This window comes from Chiloscyllium plagiosum, unplaced genomic scaffold, assembly GCF_037043375.1.
Source record: "Chiloscyllium plagiosum isolate Xiang-an unplaced genomic scaffold, Cpla_swu_hap1 HiC_scaffold_13, whole genome shotgun sequence".
Classification (NCBI taxonomy): domain Eukaryota; kingdom Metazoa; phylum Chordata; class Chondrichthyes; order Orectolobiformes; family Hemiscylliidae; genus Chiloscyllium; species Chiloscyllium plagiosum.
The window spans coordinates 52,191,351-52,218,118 of record NW_028270151.1 but is presented as its reverse complement, the minus strand read 5'-3'; the positions used below and the strand labels follow the sequence as shown (position 1 = coordinate 52,218,118).

Sequence of the window (26,768 nt, the reverse complement as noted above, 5' to 3'; positions counted from 1 at the left end):
ATCTGTATTGCAAACCAACAGTCCAACCAACTGAGCTAACCAACCCCCCCATATGGTTATCAATCATTGGGTAAACTATAAATGCAAATAGCCACATGGAAATATGTTGTATTGGCAATACTGAGACTGGATTCAACAAAAAAAAGCTCCTGAGGAGTAAGTATTTGGGAACGATAGGGAAGGAAGTAAAAAGGAACTTGATGAAGAAAGTTATTACAGTGCTAGCTGGAAAGAATGTCCTTGAGATATCAAAGACCCCCAAATGTAATTAGTTCAAGTTGAGACATAATAATGGAGTTTTTATGCTAACTGATGTATTTTAGAGAACATTAAATAGAAAGTAAAAAGAGAATAAGATTTGCAAATAAATATTAATAGTTGTGATAAGGGCAAAAATGGGGATACATTTCAGAAATGTATTTGAGAAGTTTCGCGATCAGTAAGTATTCTGCTCATTAAGAAGATGGTTTTAGTTCAGGGGAATGAAGTGTGTAATGTGGAGAATGTTACTGGGAAAGAGCATTTTGGGTATAATGATGATACTGTCATCAGATTTAAACTAGATATGGTGAAGATACAATTTAGAATAAAAATACACAACCTGGTGAGATCTAATACTGACAGATTATGGGAATCTGGCCTGGACATATTAAAATCAGAAACTGGGTTATTTAGGAATGTAATGTAATAATGGGTGGCTTCTAGAGTCATAGAGATGTACAGCACGGAAATAAATCCTTTGGTCCATGCCGACCAGATATCCTAAATAAATCCAGTCCTTTTTGCCAACATTTGGCCTATATCCATTTAAACCTTTCCTATTCATATACCCATTCAGATGCCTTCTAAATGTTATAATTGTACCAGCCTTCACTCATTTCAAACATGTACCAACCTCTGCGTGAAAAAGTTGTCCCTTTGGTCCATTTTAAATCTTTTACCTCTCACCTTAAATCTATGTCCTCTAGTTTTGGACTCCCTTACCCAGGAAAAATACCTTGTCTATTTACCCTATCCATGCCCCTCATTATTTTAGATTAGATTACTTACAGTGTGGAAACAGGCCCTTCGGCCCAACAAGTCCACACCGACCCGCCGAAGCGCAACCCACCCATACCCCTACATTTACTCCTTACCTAACACTACGGGCAATTTAGCATGGCCAATTCACCTGACCTGCACATCTTTGGACTGTGGGAGGAAACCGGAGCACCCGGAGGAAACCCACGCAGACACGGGGAGAACGTGCAAACTCCACACAGTCAGTCGCCTGAGGCGGGAATTGAACCCGGGTCTCTGGCGCTGTGAGGCAGCAGTGCTAACCACTGTGCCACCGTGCCGACCTTATTTTACTATAAGGTCACCTTTCAGTCTCCGACGCTTCGGGGAAAATTGCCCTAGCCTATTCAGCATCTCCCTATAGCTCAACTTCCAGCCCTGGCAACATTCTTGTAAATCTTTTCTGAACCCTTCCATGTTTTACAACATCCTTCCTATAGCAGGAAGACCAGGATTGCATGCAGTTTTCTAAAAGTGGCCTAACCAAAGTCCTGTACAGTCGCAACTGCCCTCCCAACTCCTATACTTAACACACTGATCAATAAAGGCAAGAATACGCCTTCTTTATTATTCTATCTACCTACAACTCCATGTTCAAGGAACTATAAACTTGCACTCCTAAAGAGCAGTTTCGGTGCACTGCTTTTGCAAAAGGGAAAAGGGAGGAGCAACCAAAGTTTAAAGCTTCCTGCATGATTAGAGATTTAAGAGAGAGGGATGAAGCTGAAATAGGGGACAAGTCAAACTTCAGATATCTATTTCCGATAAGGTAAGAAATGGGAATGATCTCTAATGATTGCATGCTGTTCAGCACCATTGGTGACCCTCAGGTACTGAAGCGGTCCATGACCACTAAGATGTAGACAACATCCAGGGTTGCTAAGTGGCAAATGACATTTGCGCTACATTAGTGCTAGGCAAAGACCATTTGAAACCTAGCCATCAAGTCACGACATTCAATGGCATTACCATTGTTGAATCCCACACTGTCAACATCCTTTTAAATGCTATTGACCGCAAACTGAACTGGAGCAGTTTTTTTACAAGAGCAGGCAGAGAGTGGGAATTGTCATTCAAACATCATCTCTTGATTCCGAAGTGCTACCCAGCATCTAGAGCACACATCAGGAATTTGATGGAACATTCTCTACTTGCCTGGATGGGTCACAGCTCCAAACATGCTCAAGGTGCTTGACACCATTGAGGGCGGAGCAGTCCATTTCATTGGCACCCATTCACCATCTTTACCATTCACTTCCTTCACCGAGCACAGTGGCAGCAGTGTGCAGCATCTACAGAATGAACTGCAGTAACTCACCAAAGCTCCTCTGACAAAACCTTCCAAACCATGACCTTTACCACCTACAAGAACAAGAAAAACAGATATATGGAAACCTGCAAATATGTAAATGGCCCTTCGAATAACACATCATTCTGGCCTGGAAATATATTGCCATTCTTTCACTATTGCTGCATCAAAGTTAAAGTGTCAGTTAATACTCCCGTCAACTGGTCCGCGCACGATCTGAATTCATGGCCAGAGACTCCATCCAGGCCAGTCATATTCTATGGGTCCACTCTCAAGAAGGCCAAACTAATGTCTGTGGTGGCTACCGAGGGTGCCACTGCCTGGGCCAAGATTTATTGCCCATCCTAGTTGCCTTTGAGAAGATGGCAGTGAGCTGTCTTCTTGAACTATTGTAGTCTATTTGGTGTAGATACACCATGATGCCATTAGGAAGGGAGTCCCTGGATTTTAACCCAGCAACACTAAACAAAAGGTTGACATATTTCCAATTATGGTGAATGACTTGGAGGGGAACTTGCAGGTGATGCTGTTCCCATGTATCTGCTGCCTTGACCTTCTTGATGGAAGTGGCTGTGGGTTTGGTGGGTGTGTCTGAGGAGCTTTGGTGAATTTTTGCAGTTAATCTTGTAGATAGTATGCACTGCTGCTACTGAGCATCAATCGTGGAGGAGGAGGTTGATGCTTGTGGATATGGTGCAAAATACACAGGTTGCTTTGTCCTGAATGACATCAAGGTACCTAAGTGTTGTAGGAGCAGCAACCACCCAGGCAAGCGAAAATTATTCCATCACACATCTGATTTGTACCTGTAGGTGGTTGATAAGCTTTGAGGAGCCAGGATGTGAGTTATTGCCTAATCTACTCGTGTAACCACAGTACAACTTGTAGCCGCCTATAAATAAACTTGTCTATATGTCAAGTCAAGTAATAAATAACTTGTTTTCAAATTCATTTGTTGTATCATCATCTTGCCACAACTCAATGTATTATTTGGCTAAATATTATCTGGTGATGTATTGTCTGAACTCTATTATCTCTGCTGTATGTTTGTGTTTTTTCTGCTTTCCCTTCCTGCAGGAAATCGATTCACCTGAATGTTCTGCAAAAGAACTTGTAAAGAATCTCCATATAGAGAATTACTGCTACAGAATCCTATTAAAACACTTCATGATATAGCCTATAAAGTTCACCATTATTTAAAAAAATCGGTGGTAATTTTTCTCTCTTTTAGGAAGACAAATTTAAATTAAAAATAAGTAAATTCATGAAAAATATTCATATGACTTCTGACTAAAAGTATATGTTATTTATGAAATATTTCCTGTATCTTAAATTCATTGTTTAATTGTGCTTTTCTCTTTAACTCTTGCTGTCAGTTACTTTCATTTGAAATTCTGTAATGTAGATCTGATTTGTAAATTGTTTTAACAAAGTTGTTTCTATTTTTATTCTGTCTTTACTGTTCCTTTTTCTTTATAGTTCAAAACTGACTAGGAAACCTCTGCAGGTAAATCTGAACTTTGAGAATGGTGCTTCACTGAAGAGAATAAAGATTGCATTTTACAAATGTCTTCACTGCTTTTTCAGATTTGAAATGTAATTAAATTTAAACTGAAACATTTCCAAAAGTTCAGTGAAGGATCTCACCATAACTTTTCTTTTCCTTCTCTCCAAGTCTTTAAAAATATTCGTTTGAAATCTGGATCACAAAAAATTGTTTTTTGATGTAATTTTTAAATACACAGATATTCAATAAAAGGACCAGTCAACAAAAATATCTGAATTGCAATGAAGAGTTGCAATTTACATTTTACAAATCTGAAATCAATATTCTAAGACTAAGTTCTAAATCTTGAGATGAATATTTTTAGTCCAAGGTCAAAATCATATTACCTACACAAATTAGGCAATCTTTGCCAAGCCTTGGGATTAGCAAAATCACTCAATGTACTGTCTGTTTCCATGACTAGTTTTTCCTGCAACAGGTCACTAGTCTGTCATCAGGGGCTATCACTTGAGGTTTGCTATTCAGAATCAAGCATGGCTGACCAGGAGATTTTCTGACTCTTCTTCTGGCAGAGTATAGGAAGGATTTACAGATTGAGAACCAACTTTTTGTATTTGTTATGAATACATCTTCCATAGTCATCAAGCCCTGTACAAGGAACACAAACTTATTGTTCAGAGGGAGGGTTTTTTTTCAGATGCCACCACACCATCTCTATTGAAATTATTTAGAGCGGTTCATTTTGTACTGGAGGATATAGATGTAAACATTTATCATGAACTGAGGGTAAAGGTCCTGATGTGGGAAGGAGGAGGAGTGTTGCAGCCATTATCTGCAATCATTAGATGTAAGTACCCCTGGTCCCTATCTGGAAGCCGGACCAGATTTCAAAACCAGTGCTGTTGTGCAGCCTCCATTCACCAGCAATGACTAAACTGAGTTTTAAAGTTGACCCCTTCTGTTTCAGAGATGAGAATTCCACTATTGACCAATAGTTATTCCACCTGCTCTTTAGAGGTCATATTCTAGCTTAACTTATTGCCACTAACTGGAGTAGGTCTTTAATCATATAAAACTTATATTAATATGAGGTCAAAGGGAAATATGAACTTCCTTATAAAACTCACTGTCTGATTATTTGTTTTGCAGAAACAAAAACAAGTTCAAGTACAAAATATTATGAAGATAATCATGTGGAATCATCATTTATTTCATCACACTGTATTCCATTCACTAGTGCCAATGAATTTTATGGATCTCAGTCACAAGACTTAATCGGGAATATTTCTAAAGTATTGACTGGAAACACTGAATATCTTTCATCTAACGTTCAAACATCTGAGCATAGTTCCTTTGAAATGCTTCCCTTCAAAGAGCAATGCAGTACAAAGTCTGTTGAAATCAATGGGGCATGTTATAAAGGACAATTACACAAAAATGAATGGTTCCAATTTGAAAATAATCAGATTGTGTGTCAGCTGACCAAAGAGAATCTGATACAAGAACAAAACATCACTGAGCAACAACAGGAATCAAATCTGCAAAGTGATTCTGCTGCACAATGTAATACAAAGTTCTTAGAAGGTGAAGAAAATGTTGAAAAATTGGATTTTAACAATGAGGAGCTTTATATCACAATGTCTTCTATTGGTTCACCAGTTCCTATTAATGATTTTGATGCTTCACAATCATTAAATCTGACTCCTGGTAGCACAGTCTCTCATTTGATTGATGCAATGTCCTTATCCAATGAAAGTGGAGTCGGTAGTTCTATTTCAGCACTCATTTCACAGTTTGAAACAACAGTTGACAGAACAAACCTGACCATGGTTTCAAATTTTCAGGGAGCTAACAATCACGCTTTAAGCATGATGTCAGGACTGTCAAATACTCATGGCTTAGAGGTGAATGCAGCTGTAGATCCACTATGTAGGAACGTTAGAACCAAGAAACCATGTTTGGATATAACTGCAGATACTACAATTTTCTCCAGCCCTGAAACATCAGACCATTCTACTTACACCATAATTCATGAGGATATCCTCTCACCAGTTTCCTTGCATAACACTACAAGTAAAAATACATTTGACAGAACTTTGGACGTAACACTAGATAAGCCTATAGATACTCTGGGTATCCATTCAAATATCTTTGTAAATTCAAGTGTCTCCAGCATCTATGATGCAACCCAGAGCCCAGTGGGAGCTTATGGTACATGTGATCATACAACTAGCACATATATAGCAGCTGATGATAAAATTCTTAATATGTCTCTACAAATAGATTCTGTTGGGAGTAGTTTAATAGAAATGGAAGAATTTGAGTCGACAGTGACAGATACAAAAACCTGTAGTGAAGACATGGGCCCAGAAGATCGTCCATCAAATTGTAATTTCTGTCAATCGGGTTTCCTGAATGAGGAAAATGTAAGCAGTTGTTTGATTTTGGAGCACTTACCAGCTTCGACTACAGATGAAAAGGCATTGAATGCTTCAAACATAAATAATTCTACTCCATGTAGAACGTCAACAAACATCCATCCTTTCAGTGCAGTATATCAACCAAGTGCATGTAAATCCAAAAGTCTTGGAGATTTGACTTCTGAGGATATAAGCTGCACCTTTGAAAGCAAATACAAATTCATCAGCAAAAGTATTTTTGTTCCACCATCAAAAGATCATCAAATAATGTCTTCCCATAATAATGTGTCACAGCCTGCGGATGCGTTAACAGAGCAGTTACGCAAACTTGTAACTTTGGAACAGGAGGAAAATCAAGAAACTGTAGTTTCCAGTGTAAGGCCAGAATCAGGTTACCAAAGGGGACTATTAAGGAAACTCTCATCCAGAAGCCAGAGCAGAGTCCGTTATGTTGCGAACAGAGCAAAGCAAATTCAGGAAGCCAACAAGCATAGATTTTCTCGTGGTGTAGTTTTAAGAAATAAACCCCCAGTACAACACCATATAGTTAACAGGCATTCCACAGGCTCTTACATTGCAGGATACATGAACCAATTTAAAGAGGAAGGATTGGAAAGGCGGGGTATTCCTGAAGGATCTTGTAGCACACTACATCATAGATACCTTGACAACTTTTACACTGACAACTCAATCTTGCAAACTGAGCCTAGCTCCATCAGTGAGCCAGAAATTTACTTCTTACTCCGACTGTGATTTAGCTTTTAAAAATAAGCATTTGCAATTTTTAAAAATAACTCTCCCATTGAAATATTATTTTGGAATATGTTTTGTTGTACATTTCTTTATCTGTTTATAAATATAAGAGTTGTCATCTTCTTAAAAGTATATCTTTGATTTGGACTTTTTATTCACAAAGAATAGTGAATGCATAAAATTCTTTGTTAGAATCTGTAAATGAAATATTTCAATTGTTATGGATATACATACAAATTACATCAAAGTTTAGTTGCGATGTGCTAAGATATTCAAGGGAAAAGCATCCATTTTTGTACCCATGGTTTTTCTCACATTTCTAGGCTTTGCTTTTGTAAGTTTGTTCAGATTTGTGAAAGTTACTTTGTTTTATGAAATAAAAACATCTATTTCATTTGATGCTTTAACTTCATCCATATTTTGAAGCACATGTTTGGTCCAGTGATACCAAGAAATAGAATTATAGGAAGAAATGCCCTGTGTATTTGTGCCCCAAGACACGTAACTGGGATGTAAAACAAAAGCCAGTGTAAAATAATAGGAAATTGAGATCATGAGCTATACATGATATTACATTGACTAAACTTTCTTCATATTTCCAACCATACAGGATCATTTACTGCAATTACAATTAGCTCCAGAATTTTGGGTGTAATTTAGTTGTAGAGGTTTTTGGAAGCATACCTTTGATTTTCTATATTTTCCTACATCTGTATTCTTTATCAATATTTTCCATGTTTATACAAATGCATTTTTTGTCCTCAATATAATATAACAATTTTGACAATCAAAATTAGAAAATTTCCAAAATTACATTTTCCTAAAAATGCTATGTGTAGTGTGTATAAGTAATGCAGGTCCTTGGTGAGGCCACACCTAGAATATTGTGTGCAGTTTTGGTCTCCTTTTCTCAGTAAGGATGCTCTTGCTCTTGAGGAAGTGCAGTGAAGGTTTACCAAACTGATTCACAGGATGGCGGGATTGACATGTGAGAAGGGATTGACTAGATTAGGACTGTTTTTGCTTGAGATCAGATGAATGAGCGGGGGTCTCACAGAGACTTATGAAATTCTAACAGGACTAGACAGGATAGATGAAGGGAGGCTGTTCCCAGTGGTGGGTGTGTCCGGAGCCAGGGGTCACAGTCTGAGGATTCAGGGTAGACTATTTAGGACAGAGGTGAGGAGATATTTCTTCACCAAAAGAGTGGTGAGCCTGTGGAATTCATTACCACAAGAAGTAGTTGATACCAAAACACTGAATGTATTCAAGAGGCGGCTGGATATAGCACTTGGGGCGAATGAAATCAAAAGTTATGGGGAGAAAGCAGGATTAGGCTATTGAATTGGATGACCAGCCATGATTGTGATGAATGGTGGAGCAGGCTCAAAGGGTCTCCTCCTCCTATTTTCTATGTTTCTATATTTCCAAAGATCATTTGATAGGTTAGCATGTAAAAATCAAGAGGTTGTGAGGTTTGTGCTAATATATTACAATAGGCAGAGGATTGATTATTGGACAGGCAACAAAAGAATAAGGATAAATCAGTCATTTACAACTTGTGAGTAATGGAGTAATGAAAAGAACAAAAAGCCTGTCTACTGTCTACAAGACACAAGTCAGGGGTGTGATGAAATACTCCCCACTGGTCTGGATGAGTGCAGCTCCAACAATACCTAAGAAACTTGACATCATCTAGGACAAGACAAAAGTGAGGGCTGCAAATGCTGGAGATTAGAGTTGAGAGTGTGGTGCTGGAAAAACACAACAGGTCAGGCAGCATCCGAGGAGCAGGAAAATCAACGTTTCTGGCAAAAACCCTTCATCAGCAATCCACTTGACTGGTATTACATGCACAAACATTCACTCCCCCACCCCACCACCAATACTCAGTCACAGAAATGTGCACTATCTACAAGAGGCATCAAAGAAATTAATCACGGTTCCTTACAGCATCTTCCAACCCACAAACGTTGCCATCGGAAAGGACGAGGGCAGCAAATTCCAGGGAATACCACCACCTGCAAGTTCCCTTCCAAGCCACTCACCATTCTGAGTTGGAAATATATTACTGGGTGAAAATCCTGTAATTCCCTCCCTAACAGCATTGTAGGTGTGCCTGCAACACATGGACTGAAGCAGATGAAGAAGGCAGCTTACCATCACCTTCTTAAGGATAGGCAATAAAAGCTAGCCCAACCAGGGATAAATAAAAACAAAGGCTTTGGATTCAATGCACAATGAAGCTTGACAGACAAGTCATCACCAGTTTGAATAATTCATAGCAATCATTCTCATTCATTAGTATCAACGTTGCTCCAGTACAAAGGGAGTTTCAGAATGTCTTTGAAATATTGTTTGTGTTTGTCATTTGAATATCAGATATGTTAATCAGTGATTGGAAGATACAAATGAACTAGATGGGTATGGTCAGTAAAGATAGTCGCATCCTACCATGCATTTAATAGGTATCTTACAATTCTACTTGATACTTGGAAAATAAATAATGTTAACAAAAGTATAGCTGATTGGGGGACTTAGTGCATCATCTCTAAGATGCAATCCCCCTTTAAGATGGATAATATAACCGACACTGACACTATGATGCAGAAAGACATAGAAATGGTGGAAACAAAAAGAATGTAGAGGAGTAGGGGTTGGTAAAGTGAGGATTGATATTGTTCGCTGCAGCAAAGTGCAAGAGTCTAGAAAACTGTTGCCTGTGTTATGCCGGGGTTTGGAATATCTGTTCAAGGCTGGATAGACACGTGTAATAAAAGGGGTAGGATTGATTTGTCATGGTCCATGTAACTACCAACAGCATAGGACAAGTTAAATAGGTTCTGCATAGGTAGTGTAAGGAACTGGCACTAAATTTAAAAGCAGAGCCTCAACAGTAAGAATCCTTAGGCCATGAGCAAATTGGTAAACGGAAAATGAGGTGAGGGTATGGCTCAAAGAAAGGTGTGGGAGAAGTGGGTTTCAGCCTTGGCCAATTATTGATCAAAGGAGTTAATGTTGAAGGTGACCTGCTGATTAAATTATTGTTTGGAAAAATTTGAGTTATCATGTGTACTTCTTAAAATCATGTAAATTGCTCATCTGAAGCAAATTCTGTTTATTGATACAGGCCTCTCAATCAAGCAAACTGGTGATAAATAGATTGACAGGTTCTTACTAGTGAAGGAACAAAGAACCCAACTATAGCTTTCTGACCCAGAAGCTTGATTGTCTAAGAAGCAGCAGAAGGAATGTTATGTGTAGTCTCTCATCTGATTGGATGACGTTTCCGGCAAATCTGAGAACAAACTGAAACCACAAAATCATGAACATTACTTTCATGATATATAAAAGCAAGAAGATCATGTATTTTTAATTGTTATTTTAAAAGTAATAACACTTTACACATTGATCAAAAAAGTGGAAAATCTTATAGCTCTGGCATGTAGGGTAAAATGTAATCTAAGCTGATAATTCCTCTTGCACTTCAAATATGACCTCTTGGGAAAATGCCAAATAGAAATGGCATTTTCCTAAAGGTCAGAAAGCAAAATTAAAGGGTTGACAATTTCAGATAACCATGAACATTGCTCCTACGACTGAACTGTCATCAAACATAACAGCACAGGAACAGGCCCTTTGGCCCACAATGTCCTGCCAAACATCATGCCAAATTAAACTAATCCCTTCTGCCTGCCCTTGGTTCATATCCTTTCTTCTTTGCATATTCATATGCACACCTAAAATCCCGTAACAGCCTCTATCACATCTGGCAGCATGTTCCAAACTCCTACCACTCTGTAAAAAACGTGCCTCTAACATATCCTTTGAACTCCCCCCACCTTAAATGCCTGGCCCCTAATATTAGACATTTCAACTCTGGGAAAAAGATTCTGACCATTAACCCTCTCTGCACATCTCATAATTTTATAGACTTCTATTAAGTCTCCACTCGGCTTCCACTGCTCCAGAAAAAACAACCTGAATTTTTCTAGCCTCTCCTTATAGTTCATACCCACTAAACCAGGCAGCATCCTGGTAAACCTCTTCTGCAACCTCTCCCAAACCTCCTCATCCGTCCTGTAAAATGGCAACAACAATTTGAATTCAACACTCCCAAGTGTGGTCTAACCAAAGGCTTATAAAGCTGCAACATGACATTGTGACTCTTATACTCAGTTCCACGACCAATAAAGGCAAGCATGCCATATGCCTTCTTTCCCACCCTAACTACTTGTGTGGTCATTTTCAAGAAGCTATGGACTTGAATCCCAAGATCCCTCTGTACATCAATGCTGTCTATGGTCCTGCCATTAACTGTGTAGTTTTCCCGAACACTTGATCTCCCAGAGTGCAGCACCATATACTTACCCAGATTAATTTCCATCTACCATTTCTCTGCCCATATCTGCAACCGATTTATATTCTGCTGTATCCTTTGACAACCTTCAACACTATTCACAACTCCACTGATCTTTGTGTCTGCAAACTTACTATCCCATCCACCTACATTTTCATTCAAGTCGTTAACATATATATTACAAACAGTCGGTCGTCAAACAATCCTATTTGTCAAATGTGCACTTGGCTGATAGCAGCTCCTCCCAATTAATACTCCCTAGTCCCGACCTAATACTCCCTAGTCCCTACCAATTTGCCCTTCCCCAATTTAGTACCTTCCTGCAAGACCCTGGCTTATTCTTATTCATAGCTATCTTAAAACTTAAGGAGTTGTGACCACTGTTTCCAAAATGCTCTCCAATGGGCTTCAGATTGGTTTCACAGATTGCCACAACATTGAGGGCTGAAGGGCCTGTACTGCTCTGCAATGTTCTATGTTCTTTGTCATGTTGAGGTTGTACAGGACGTTGGTGAGGCAATTTTTGGAGTATTGTGTCACCCTGCTATAGGAAGGATATTGTTAACTTGGAGAGGGTTCAGAAAAGATTCACCAGGTTATTGCAGGGATAACAGGATTAAGTTATAAGCAGAGGCTGGATAGGCTGGACCTTTTTCACTGGAGCAAAGGAGGTTGACGAATTACCTTATGAGGTTTATTAAGTCATGAGGGGCATGGATAAGGTAAATAGCAAAGGCATTTTCCTTAGGGTGGGTGAGTTCAAAACTAGGGAGCATATTTTGAAGGTGAGAGGTGAAAGATTTAAAAGGGACCTGAGGGACAACCTTTTCACACAGATTGTCCATATGTGATGTGAATTGCAAGAGGAAGTGGAAGGTGCAGATACAGTTACAACATTTAGTGATAGAGATGTATTGCACTGAAACAGAACCTTTAGTCCAACTCATCCATGCCAATCAGATATCCTAAATAAATCTAGTCCCATTTGCCAGCATTTGGCCCATATTCCTCTGAACCCTTCCTATTCATAAAGTCATCCAGGTGCCTTTTAAATGTTGTAATTGTACCAGCATCCAATACTTGCTCGGGCAGCTCATTCCATAAATGCACCATCCTCTGCATAAAAATGTTGCCCTTTAGGTCCCTTTTCAATCTTTGCCCTCTCAACTTGCCCTCTAGTTTTGGACTCCCCTGCCCTGGGGAAAAGACCTTGTTTATTTACCATATTCATGCCCCTCATGATTTTACAAATCTCTATAAGTCCCCCCCTTAGCTTCTGACACTCCAGGGAAATAGCCCCAGCCTATTCAGCCTCTCCCTATAGCTCAAACCCTGGCAATATCCTTGTAAATCTTTTCCTAGCTCTTTCAACTTTCACAACATCTTTCCTATAGCAGGCAGACCAGAATTGCTCGCAGTATTCCAAAAGCGGCCTAACAAATTGTTCATATAAAACAAAGGCTATGGGCCCTGACAGCATAATGATACTGAAGACTTATGCTTCCAAAATAGCTGCACCCTCAAACAGTCTGTTCCATTATAGTGACAACACTACTTAACAATATGAAAAGTTGCCTAGGTATTACTATCTACAATGGAAATGTGTTGCTGGAAAAGCGCAGCAGGTCAGGCAGCATCTAGGGAACAGGAGAATCGACGTTTCGGGCATTAGCCCTTCTTCAGGAATGAGGAAAGTTGGTCCAGCAGGCTAAGATAAAAGATAGGGAGGAGGGACTTGGGGGAGGGGCGTCGGAAATGTGATAGGTGGAAAGAGGTCAAGGTGAGGGTGATAGGTCAGACTGGGGTGGGGGCGGAGAGGTCGGGAAGAAGATTGCAGGTTAGGAAGGCGGTGCTGAATTTGATGGATTTGACTGAGACAGGCTGGGGGGAGGGGAAATGAGGAAACTGGTGAAATCCGAGTTCATCCCTTGTGGTTGGAGGGTTCCTAGCCGGAAGATGAGGCGTTCTTCCTCCAACCGTCGTTTCGCTGTGGTCTGACGATGGAGGAGTCCAAAGACCTGCATATCCTTGGTGGAGTGGGAGGGGGAATTGAAATGTTGAGCTACAGGGTGGTTGGGTTGGTTGGTCCGGGTGTCCCAGAGGTGTTCCCTGAAACGCTCCGCAAGTAGGCGGCCAGTCTCTCCAATATAGAGGAGGCCACATCGGGTGCAAAGGATGCAATAGATGATATGTGTGGAGGTACAGGTGAATCTGTGGCGGATATGGAAGTTTCCTTTGGGGCCTTGGAGGGAGGTGAGGGGGGAGGTGTGGGCGCAAGTCTTGCACCTCCTGCGGTTGCAGGGGAAGGTGCCGGGAGTGGAGGTTGGGTTGGTGGGGGGTGTGGATCTGACGAGGGAGTCACGGAGGGAGTGGTCTTTACGGAATGCTGATAGGGGAGGGGAGGGAAATATATCCTTGGTGGTGGGGTCCGTTTGGAGGTGGCGGAAATGGCGGCGGATGATGCGCTGTACATGGAGGTTAGTGGGGTGGTAGGTGAGGACCAGTGGGGTTCTGTCCTGGTGGCGGTTGGAGGGGCGGGGTTCAAGGGCGGAGGATCGGGAAGTGGAAGAGATGCGGTGGAGGGCATCGTCGACCACGTCGGGGGGGAAATTGCGGTCCTTGAAGAAAGAGGCCATCTGGGATGTGCGTTTTTGGAACTGGTCCTCCTGGGAGCAGATGCGGCGGAGTCGAAGGAATTGGGAGAATGGGATGGCGTTTTTACAGGGGGCAGGATGGGAGGAGGTGTAGTCCAGGTAGCTGTGGGAGTCGGTTGGTTTGTAGTAGATGTCCGTGTTGATTCGGTCGCCTGAGATAGAAATAGAAAGGTCGAGGAAGGGGAGGGAGGAATCTGAGACTGTCCAGGTGAATTTGAGGTCGGGGTGGAAGGTGTTGGTGAAGTGGATGAACTGTTCAACCTCCTCGTGGGAGCACGAGGCGGCACCGATACAGTCATCGATGTAGCGGAGGAAAAGGTGGGGAGTGGGGCCAGTGTAGTTGCGGAAGATGGATTGTTCCACATATCCTACGAAGAGGCAGGCATAGCTGGGGCCCATGCGGGTGCCCATGGCTACTCCTTTCGTTTGGAGGAAGTGGGAGGATTGGAAAGAGAAGTTGTTCAGGGTGAGGACCAGTTCAGTCAGTCGAAGGAGGGTGTCTGTGGAAGGGTACTGGTCGGTACGGCGGGAAAGAAAGAAGCGGAGGGCTTTGAGTCCTTCGTGATGGGGGATGGAGGTGTACAGGGACTGGATGTCCATGGTGAAAATAAGGCGTTGGGGACCGGGGAAGCGAAAATCATGGAGCAGGTGGAGGGCATGGGTGGTGTCCCGAACGTAGGTGGGGAGTTCTTGGACTAAGGGGGACAGGACGGTGTCAAGGTATGCGGAGAGGGTGAGAGGTTGGAGTGGGTGAGAGGGGTGGGGGAGTTCAGGTGGCGGTTAATATCGCGGCGGCAGTTGGCTATGCAGAGGTCGAGGGCAGGTAGGAGGCCAGCACGGGGTGTCCAGGTGGATGGGGTGTGTTGGAGGCGGGAGAAGGGGTCGTCAGAGGGTGGGCGGGAGTCTTGGTTAAAGAAGTAGGCGCGGAGGCGAAGGCGGCGGAAGAATTGGAGGCGCGGTAGTAGTTTGGCTCCATCTGCTCCATCCTTTGCACCCGATGTGGCCTCCTCTATATTGGGGAGACTGGCCGCCTACTTGCGGAGCGTTTCAGGGAACACCTCTGGGACACCCGGACCAACCAACCCAACCACCCTGTAGCTCAACATTTCAATTCCCCCTCCCACTCCACCAAGGATATGCAGGTCTTTGGACTCCTCCATCGTCAGACCACAGCGAAACGACGGTTGGAGGAAGAACGCCTCATCTTCCGGCTAGGAACCCTCCAACCACAAGGGATGAACTCGGATTTCACCAGTTTCCTCATTTCCCCTCCCCCCAGCCTGTCTCAGTCAAATCCATCAAATTCAGCACCGCCTTCCTAACCTGCAATCTTCTTCCCGACCTCTCCGCCCCCACCCCAGTCTGACCTATCACCCTCACCTTGACCTCTTTCCACCTATCACATTTCCGACGCCCCTCCCCCAAGTCCCTCCTCTCTATCTTTTATCTTAGCCTGCTGGACCAACTTTCCTCATTCCTGAAGAAGGGCTAATGCCCGAAACGTCGATTCTCCTGTTCCCTCGATGCTGCCTGACCTGCTGCGCTTTTCGAGCAACACATTTCCATCTCTGATCTCCAGCATCTGCAGACCTCACTTTCTCCTCATTACTATCTACAAGAAAAACAAACTCAATCTAGATAATTACAGCTCATTAGAGATGTTGGTGAGAGACAGTTAAGCTTAAATAAAGTTTCCTGAGTTATTTCACCAGACTGTCTCTGTTACCTGAATAATTAAAGTCTTAAACAAGCAAATAGATAGGGGTTTGAGTTTAAATCGAAACTCTAAACTTCCAAGAGTGTGGGACTATAAGATATTTGTAGGAGTGAAAAAGTAGTATTAGAAAAAGTAATGGGACTTTTAAAATAGACAAATCTCTCAAGCCCAGGAACCTTCACCCTAGGAGCTGAGAGTGATGTCTACAGACAAAGTGGATACATTAGTTCATCTTTCAAAAATCTATTAATTCTGCAATGGTGCATTGGATGGAAAGGTTACAAGTGTAACCCCACTTTTAGTGGAGAAAAGGAGTAAGAAAGAAAACAGGAATCTACCTGTTAGCCTGACATCAATAGTAGGGAAATTACTAGAACCTGTTATAAAGGACATGATCACTGAATATTTAGAAATGAATTGTCTGATTGGACAGACTCCAATTTATGAAGAGGATATCATGTCAAACTGATAGAGTATGTTGAGAATGCTGGTAATTAGAAACAAAAACAGAAATTGGTGGAAATACTCAGCAGGTCTAGCAGCATTTGAGGAGAGAAATGTTTTGGGTCCAATGACCCTTTTTTCAGACCTGACAAAACATTCTGACATCACAGGGACATGGGTGTTATTGCCAAAGTTGTAGAGAGAGTTCAGTATCATCTTTGGAAGCAGATTCGATGTATTAAAATTATGTTATCAAAGAAAGTACACTGGAGGACATTGACTGTCTGCTTGCTGTCATTAGTACATCTGTTCCTGCAGACCAGCTCTGCTGCATTGCTGAGTTTCCTTTCAGGAACCGTGAAGACAACAATGGGTGATAATTCTTGTCAGTTAGTAGCTGGTCTGCAACCTAATTGGCACAAAATTAATGTATTACAAAACTTCGGAAACTGGCCATCGCAATTGAATTCTTTTCTATTCAGATAAATGCCACAATCGTGATATGGATGGGGTAATTTGAGTGCAAGTAATATTTATTTTTCTTTTTATTATGGTATTGTTGGCAAGGCTAGTATTTACTGTCTTTCAAAAGGTGATAGTGAGCCACCTTTGTGAACCACTGCCACCATGCTTTTAGGAACTAATATCTTTCTTAATAAATACAAACTACACAAAGTCTCAATGTATATCTTGTTCTGGTTCTATTGATGTGATAAATATTTAGAGATTTGGTTTAATGTTTTAATGTGAGAGCAGTGTATTACTATCAGTGAAGGTGGCCACATTTATGAAAATATATATCCTTCTATTCTTACTGCTTGAATAATTTGGAACTGCCCTGAACTATTAATTTATTTTTTTTCTATCAGAATCACAGAACAATCCATACTCTATAATATAAAAATGTTTCAAGTTCAAACTATATCAATTTTAAAACATTATTTGTTTTCGTTGTACATGTAATGCAGCCTATGTAAAGTTTTGTACATTCTTATGTGGTTTGCAAATAGGATTGACAGGCTGTTATTTACCTGAGGAAGGAAAGGGAACCCAGATGTATTATTCTAAATGGATAATTTTTGATGTTTCTCTCAGAAGTATCAATACTTTATCCTTTGAGAGAATAATTTCAAGATGTCATGCAATCTAATGAATCACAGGTGTGTAGGCATTAGATGATTGAGTTTATACCGCATGGGAAATGAAGTAATCTGGTTCAACTTTACAAATAACAAGATAATATCTGTTGTATTTACCAAATATTTTTGGAAACACTTGCCCTCTTGCTCTCTATAGAAAATGAGGTTCAAAATGGTTCAGACTTTAACATGGGACATTATTTATTATTGTTTTTACAGTCTGAGGGAAATGTATTTCGGCCTGTTTGCAGGAGTCACAATGCACAATTATCATAAAACTAGTTCAGTTGATGTAAGGAGCACACAAACTATATGTTACTCTTCTCCACAAAATGATTTCAGCATACAGCCAAGCGTAAAACTTGCTGCTGACTGATTGGACACCTGGAAAGGGTATGTTGCTAGCACATATTTCTCCTGGTCTGAACATTTGAAGGCAGCCTGCCCAAGTAGTTTGGAGCTGTACTGAAGTTGCTATAGATTGTGAAAGAATTAATGAGAAGCAAAAGAATAGAAAATGGAGCAAAAAAGAGAGAGATCACTGTCCCTCTGATGTTAGTGCTGGAGGTATTAGTACATGAAGAGAGGGGGAGAGATTCAGTGTTTCAACAGGAGGCCCTCAAGGCAATCCCTGAAGAATGGGAATTCATGCCAGGGAGATAAATTTCAGAACCTGGACCAAGGACCTCGCAGAGTGCCATAATGACCTCATAGAATTGGTCAAGACCATTGAATACATCTTTACATTGGCATTTCCTATCTAACAATCTCCTGCACCCTTATTACTGCACCAGATCCCTATTACATAATCATCCGCAATCCTTAACAATCAGGACTTGTGCCAAACATTCAAATGCTCCACTGTAACCTTCCATATCTAGCCAGTGCTACTAACCACATACTCATCTCCAGCCATAACAGGAGCATCACATAAACACATGGCAATATAGTCATTGATATTGTTCCCTATCATTTCCTGTACAGGGCACCCTCCAACAGGAGAAAGCAAAACAGAACCAGAGCAGCCAAGTACTTGTACATCACCTAAGTCCACTGGAGGAGACTGCTGTGCATCAGAGTTGGCTATAATAGAGGATGTTGTATTTAGTGTCACTAAGAATATTCAGAATGATGGTCAGTTTGGTCTTTCTCAAAACTAATCTAGTCCTCACCCTGCTGTTGGACATGAAGTGCAGGTTTCAGATGATGTAACCATGCACATTTGCTTTCCAACTCACACACTTTACGTCACTTGAATCTTTCCATTCTGCACTTTTGCTTTCAGGGGACTGGCATTGGTGATGCTACTGACTTCTGGAGGAGGCCAGGATAAATCATCCACTCAGCACTTCTGGCTGAAGATTATTACAAATGTTTCAGCCGTATCCTTGGCACTGATTTGCTGGGCTCCTCAATAACTAAGGGTAGAAATGTTTGTGGAGTTGCCTCCTCCAGTGAGTTGTTTAATTGTCCACAACCAATCATGATTGGATGTGGCAGGACTGCAGAACTTGCTTTGCAGTTAAGTAGCCCTGTTTGGTACCCCATTTTTAGATACGCTTGATGCTGCTCCTGACATCCTCTGGCTTGGTAGAATGGGGTATATGCTGGTCAGTTCTGCTGCTTCTGATGCCTACAGTGCCTCATGGATGTGTAGTGTTGAGCTCCTAGTTCTGTTTGAAATCCGTCCTATTTAGTACGATGATAATGTCACACAACACAATGTTTGATATTTGAATGAAAAGATGGGACTTTGGCTATGCAAGGGATTTGAGGTGGTCACCCTCACTGATACTGTCATGGACAGATGCAGCTGCAGCATTCAGATTAGAGAGGATGAAGTCAATTTTTTTCTCTCTTGTTGGTTTTCCTCACCACCTGCTGCAGATATTGAAGTCCCGCACCCAAAGTACAAGTCCTGAGGATGACTTTTGAGATGTGAGGTTTGAGAAAGAGAAAGAGCGATTGAGATTTGTTCAGTTCTTACCAGTCATAAATCCATTTCTTTTGCTCTGCCATGAAAACATTTCTTTGTAATACAAGAAGTTTGTGAATTCCAATGTCTGAACTCTTTGTTTCCAAGCTTGTTAATTGAGGAGTTGTTTAATCTCCAATTTTTGAAATGTATAATTCAGGCATAAATCAAAACATGACGATTTCTTCATATCTGATTAGTTTTGATGACTATTAATAAAAACATTAATTTCAGTTAAGACAATTTTGTTTTACCTATCTTGGTTTTAAGAAGTAACTTGTTTGGTCAGTTGATTATTGGGACCATTTTAAGTCAGTGTTCTTTCCTTTTTAAATCCAATTTTGTCCATAGAAGTCCCAGGTAATAAATCAGATGATGGAATTTAAAAATCAATCCTTCATATTTTATCATTATTGTGATGGATGTAGGTTTGCTCGCTGAGCTGCAAGGTTCATTTCCAGATGTTTCGTTACCCTACATCTTCAGTGGGCCTCAGGCGAAGCAATGCTGAAAATTCCTGCTTTCTATTTATATGTTATTTCTATTTATAAGAAACCCAAATATATAAATAGAAAGCAAGAATTCTTAGCATTGCTTCACCTGAGGCTCACTGAAGATGTTATCTAGTCGGGTAATGAAACATCTGGAAATGAACTTTGCAGCTCAGCAAGCCAATCTACATCCAAAACCTCAACATGAGCTATAAATCTTCTCAAAACTCGCTATTATTGTGATATCACCAATGGTACAATGTTCATAATTGCTGAAATTAATTTTTAATATTGAATTTATTAATGAAATTCAAATTCTACCAGCTGTGTGGTGGAATTTGAACCTGTAGTCCCAAAACTTATTAGTCTGGGCCTCTGGGTTACTAATCCAGTGACATTACCACTAATTCACTGCAGAGTTATTAAATAATTCTTAAACATTTATCAGGGTTTTTGGGTTTTAAAGTGCAATTGTTAGATAATAGGAATATCAGGCTTAATTACAAAACTCCAAGGAATTTCAGTTGTGAAGAGATTAATACAATCTAAAATGGGATGCATTGTTAGAGTGCCTTACCATTATACCAAGATTGTATTGTTTTTAAACTATCCTGTTCTTGAATAAGATTTTCTTTTGTTTGTTACATTAGTACTAACTTTATCAGAGTGGTCAACAGGCAATGTTGTAATTTAAATACATGAAGATGTTGCTAAATGTGAAATTATACACTTTTGTGTGAAAACCAGAAAGAAAGAGTATTATTTTAACAGTGATATAGTGGGGAATGTGCATGTATAAAGAGATGTGGGTGTCCTTGTATCATTCATTGAAAGTAGAAGGGAAAACACACAAACAGTTTGGAAAACAAATGGTATATTAGTCTTCAATGCAAGAGGTTTAGAGTTTAGAAGCACGATGCCTTACTGCGGATACTGCAAACCACACCTGGAGTATTGCATGCAGCCTTGGTTTCCCTGCTGACGTAAGGACATACTTACCATCAAGGCAACTTTATAAAGATAAGGCAGGACTGTCCTAAGAGGACAGATTGATTTGACTGGGCCTGTATTCATTAGAAGTTTAGAAATATGAGAAGGGACCTGATTAAAACATACAAAATTCTACAGTGCTGGATAGATTAGATGCAGGATGAACAATTTCCTTTGTTAGGGAGTCTACAACCAGAATGTCAGGAACCAGAGTCTCAGGATGCATGGTGAACCGTTCAGGACTGAGATGAAGAAAAAGATGTTATGGCAGACATTAGGTTACAGCTTCCAGAATATCTGGTGCTGGTAAAGCAGAGCAGGCTGTGCAGCATCCGTGGAGCAGGAGAACCGAGGATTCGGGCAGGAGCTCTTGTTCTCCTGTTCCTCTGATGCTATATGACTTGCAATGCTTCTCCAGCACCACACACTCTCGACTCTGATCTTCAGCATCTGCCGTCCTCGCTTTCTCCTATTAGGTTACAGCCTCCCTTGTCATGTCCCATGTCCCATGTCCCTAGCAATGCGTTCAGTAGACCTGAAGCAGGCTGATTGACCATGCAGAAGACCCTGGTTCCCCTCTTAATGTACTTTTTACTTGCTCACAACTACAGTCCCATCAGCACCTCTGTGAACTGAAACCGAAAGCTTTCCAAACAATGGGATTTCCCCTTAAACAAAAAATAAAAAAAAGACCTAATCCTTCTAACTGAAAGCAAGCTCATGCTTTTCGGTGTTTATTTTGCCCAGTTGTAGTATTCTCCCAATGTAAACAAATTCTCACTATTTACACCAGTGACCCCCTCTTTCATACCAGGATAAAAGAAATTATGATTCCAGAAACATTGATAAGTTAATTATTAATACAATCACATATATCATTCACACAGACTAACACTCTCATGCCATTTGTACAAAACCCAAATTTTAAAATTAATTATATTAAAATATAAATAAGTTACAACCTTACATCACAACCACACCTTCAAGAATTTTTTTTGTCTCCCATTGAATTGGGAGCCCAACCTTCCAAAAACTTGAGGTAGAACCAGAAGTCCTGCCCTATCATTCTAAAGGATATATATTGTATATATAACAAAGTCTAACATTCAGCATTAATATGTGATAATTATGAGTGAAGGTAAAAACTGTGGTTAAGGACATCACAACCTGCATTTTAAATAGCTGATACAGTCAAGCCAGGTCCCACCCAGACATTAGTAACATTGTGAGTCATCAGATTTCAATAAATCTTTGTGTCCTTTGTAAGGAATTCTAACCTGCACTTTCAGAGATCTCGTCTTGGAGTGCCCTAATAGTTTTTAAATCTATCTGTATCATTTTGATAGTTCAATCTCATCTCCTGAGACCAACTGCCCTCAGCCTCTTGAGATTGTCAAGTGTCTGTCAATAAGCGTAATTTCTGCTTTTATGAACAGCTAGATTCAAATAGCTGCGACCGAATTTCCCTAATATCCAATAAGCTGGATCAAGCAAATATTGCTTTTGAACTTCTTAATCCCACTCCCTGCTGCACTAAATTATTGATGATTCTCAGGGCTACATTTTGCCTAAATGGTTGTCCACAGCATTGAGCCAACACTTCCTTTGGGACACCAAGCCTGAAACTGCCTTAAGTTTCTAACAGCAACCTTTGCTACTTAGTGCTACTTCTTTTGCTACTTAGTGCTACTTCTTTTGCTTCAACACCCTCCCAGCTCCAAACTGCAACTGAACTTCTCCAAGCAAACATACATTCAGATACATTGAAACCAAAGAAGAACTTTCTTAAGACCCATACACATCCAAGATAACCTCACCACCTCTGAGCATAACCTTTACATTCTGCCAGAGATCACTGAAAGTAGTTAGCAAATTTAGCTTTAATTTGAAAACTATCTTTCCAGACTCTCTCTGCTGTAAGCAATGTAGACCATGTCACCAGCTCAGCAAGTCCACCTGCTGTTTCTGATCCTACTTTTCTAGCTGCTAACCTTTTAAAGTAGGATTACCCATCTTTTAAGGGTGATGGACTTCTATCCCATTTTATACAATTAAATTTGAATTCCTGAGACTAAAAATAAACTAAAACAAATGAAGTAGATATTTGCAACAGCCCGCTACTGCCTGGTTAAGTGTTTTGGGAGCATTTAATTGGTGAGTCTTCCTAAAAAGCTGACATGGAGCTTTAATTTGTTGTGTGGCTGACAGAGGAGAACACTGCCCACTCGATTAAATACTGATATTCTTGAAGTTGCTCTAAAATGCTTATTTCAATTACGACTAAATATTAAGTGAAGTGGAGCCAGACTTAAAAGCATACAATGATGTGTATCAATTAATAATCAGGTGTCAGGTTGACAGTATAGACAATTCTCTAATAGATAGCAGACACACAACAGCAAATACATTTTTCATTACATTGATGACACGTGACCTCATGACAGGCAGAGTGAAAGTCTCTTGTTAACTCAAAGGAGAAGAGGACCCAGGTGTTCTTGTCTAACAGGGTCTATCCCTGATAGACCTCGGATATTTATCTATTGCATACATAGTAACTCTAAGTTATGCACACAATATTCTCCTCTTCTGGGGATTAAGTTTCCAGTTAGTGTTGTAAATTAAAATAGGGAACACAGATGCTTGAATGCCAAATAATTAATTTTATATCACAAGGGAAATTGAAACAATCAGCATCACTTATTTAAAGAAAAATACTCAAGTAATATTGCTGTAGATAGTGAGTTGGATGAGAGCATTTTAAAACCTAATGCTGTGTGTGTAGGTTCTGTCTTTGTGGGGAGGGGCTGGGGTTCAGACAAGTCTGATCTGGGATTGGAGTCAATGTGAGGGGGTAGGTATGGGCCAAGGGAGGCCAGTTTATATCAAGGGTGGGGGTTAGGAAATCTCAATATGGCAGGGGGATATTGGTGTAGAGGGGTGGGAGTCATTAGAAGAAGCCAGGTCCATTGGGGTTGGACTGGGTGGCAGTGAGATGTTGGGATTGTGGGGGTTTGGGGGTATGAACATGTTGATTAAGTATCTGGGGTTCATTGGTGATGTGGGCTGGGGATGGGGAAGAGGGAGTGAGGTTATTGATACGGTAAAAAGCACCCCACCCAGATCTACACTCCCACTCTATCCCTGTAATCTCACATTTACTATGTTTAACCCACCTAGCCTGTACGTCGATGGATACTATGGGTTAATTTAGCATGGCCAATCCACCTAATTGCACATTTTGGACTGTGGGGGGATATCTGAGCACCTGGCAGAAACCCATGCAGACCATAGGGAAAACATGCAACCTCCACATAGATAGTTGCCCAAGGCTGGAATTAAACTTGGATCCTTGGCACTGGAGGGCAGCAGTGCTAAGCACAGTGCAACCTTGTCACTGCATAGGAATGTTGAGTGTCCATGGGGTTAGGGGAGAAGGGTAGTTGGGGGCTGAGGGCTCAATGGTGATCAGGAGGGTTATTGTTAGAGACAGCAGCCAGAGCAGATTTTAATCCTTCTAACTTTTCCTTATTCTCTAAACATTAAACTAAGTGAAGCAGAGCCCTTCAAATTCCCGCACTTACTAGTGCTGCAGGAGGTGTACAGCACATAAATATGATGTTGAAACCTCATTTCCATGATTGAAATATTGAGCAAAGCATATCTGGTGCTGCTAGCTACCCGTATATTCAGCAGGGGACCAAGTAGAACAGTGCAAATAACATGTGGTGCAGCCAGCCTTCTGTTCTTATAGACAATCTGTTGCTCTTAAAGAAAAAGCTATATTGAATGACAAGAGATTACTGCACAAAACAAGAAAATTGGGAAATCAATTTGGGATGCTCTAGAATAATAGATGCAGTGATGGAAGACTTAATGGTGAAGCTGAACAGAAGGCACAGGAAGCATGCAAGGCCAACTCACAAGAGAGACTGTGAATAAGTAGCCAGGATGGTTAGACACCATAAGGGGACCCAAGGACCTGGCAGCAGAGTCACAGAGCTCTACAGTATGGAAAAAACCTATCGGTCCAACTATCCAGGCCGATCAGATATTCTAAATTAAACTAGTCCATCAGCTAGCACTTGGCCCATATCCCTCTGAACCCTTCCTATTCATATGCTTATACAGATGTTGTAATTGTACCAGCCTTCACCACTTCCTCCAGCAGTTCATTCCATACATGTAACACCCTTTGCGTAAAAAAGTTGTCCCTTAGGTCCCTTTTAAATCTTTCACCTGAAACCTTTACAGTTTTAATGATTTTCACTTAAATAGTCAAGCTCATTATATGTATTTTCACATGACACCTCTCATCCTGTATTTCATCAGTTTTTCTCATTGCTCAATGCACTACACCCTGATAACTTAACCAGAAACATTCCCTGTTACTCAGGGCTCAGGCCTCACTTTCAGATATATCTTATCGTTTTGCATTCCAATGCTGCCCACCTCTCATTGCCTCCACATACTTACAGTTATTCAGCTATGATGGGCATATCATTCCAACATAGTGCAACACGTTCACTCTCATTCTTTTCCCTGACTTGTAGAATACGGTGTGTTGGTACACAATAGAATGGAGTAGAGCAGGAGATAAGAATACCTGTATACCTTGAGCTGTATGAAGGAGCTCTCTGATGATGTTGTTATTATTCAATTAAGCCTATGACATCACTTTGCTGAGTACTAAGAATGATGTTACGTTCCTGTATCAGCGAGTCCTCCTCCTGCTGTCTGACATGGTGGGTGAGCTACAAATGGCATGACCATAGAACTCTTTTTTACTGATTTCAACTTTCTCTGAATTTCTGCGCTCAGATGCCAAAGAATTGCCTACTGCTTGCTCAGCCACAAAGAATACAAGAGACCTCAAGAGAACTGCAACTAAGCAGGAGCAAAGGATAGTTCATTTGCCAGCTCACCAGATGGATTCAGGGGCATCAAGGAGAAATTTATGGGCGTGCATACTGAGCTTCAGGGTGCATTGGTTTACTTGCAAGATTGCTTCCTGTCACTCTCAAGGAACATGGGCATGTCAGTCTCCAAATTCATAGAGGGACCATTCAAATATTTCTCTTTGTACAGTATCTGGTGCATCTCTGTTTCATTGTGCAAATTGAGAACATTGCTTCTGCTCCCATATAACAATTACAGACTTTGTGTGAAGAGACCACCCAATCCTCTGCTCCATGTATAATAATGCAGCAACCCCTTCCCAATCCAGGAAATCATGACTCATCTGGAGGGTGTTTTTCGGACATTGGACAATGAGGAGTGGGAAGGTGAATGGGCAAATGTTGCACCTTCTGTAATTGCATGGGAAGGTGTCATTGGGCAGTGAGGAAGTGTTATGATTGATAAAGGAGTAGCAAGGCAGCAGCAACATTTCTCAATACTGAATCCCTCAATCACTGGCTGTGAATGTAGGATCTCAACAACTAACTCCCCCATGCCCCCTCCACTTCCACTCACTTGAAAATCTGTAGACAACTATACCTCTGTCTGCTTAACATGTTCCCTACATGATGTGTCCTCTGCCCAGTAGTAGATTAATACCAGTAGTGGTGGGTTGAGGCTATTAAAGGGGCATTATTTGTCATCCATTGGCCTACCAGCAATTGACTTAACAGGATGGAGACAAGCAGGTATAGGTCCCCAACATTGCATTCTGCCTGATTATATGACATCAAACTCACCAAAGGGGAGGGCACATAATTGAGGGGATATTACTGCTCAGAGCTTCAAAGTTTTTTTTTAATCCAGAGCTGTGTATTCTTTCTTAGGATACAAGGCTTTATCTCACTTCTCCACATCTTTATTCTTTTCTTCTTGACAGCTCTGTTCTGTGTAAATTGTGTTTGCTCCTAAATTCTGTTAAACTTATTCCAATTGGACTTTATTAGTCGCTTAGATTTGAAGTTAAAGGATTTGAAAGTTACATACTTGCCAA

The 26,768-nt window shown here is 40.8% G+C and overlaps 1 protein-coding gene across 1 annotated transcript in view; it reads left to right on the top strand.

Annotated features, from left to right (window-relative positions):
- plch1 (phospholipase C, eta 1) overlaps positions 1 to 7,436 on the top strand; it is a 153,938-nt gene extending 146,502 nt beyond the window's left edge. Inside the window, exon 25 of the mRNA XM_087993594.1 lies at positions 5,025 to 7,436. Within this exon, the coding sequence (XP_087849720.1) occupies positions 5,025 to 7,048 (2,024 nt within the window). The 3' untranslated portion in view covers positions 7,049 to 7,436. The remainder of the gene's footprint in view (positions 1 to 5,024) is intronic.
- Positions 7,437 to 26,768: the final 19,332 nt, after the last annotated feature.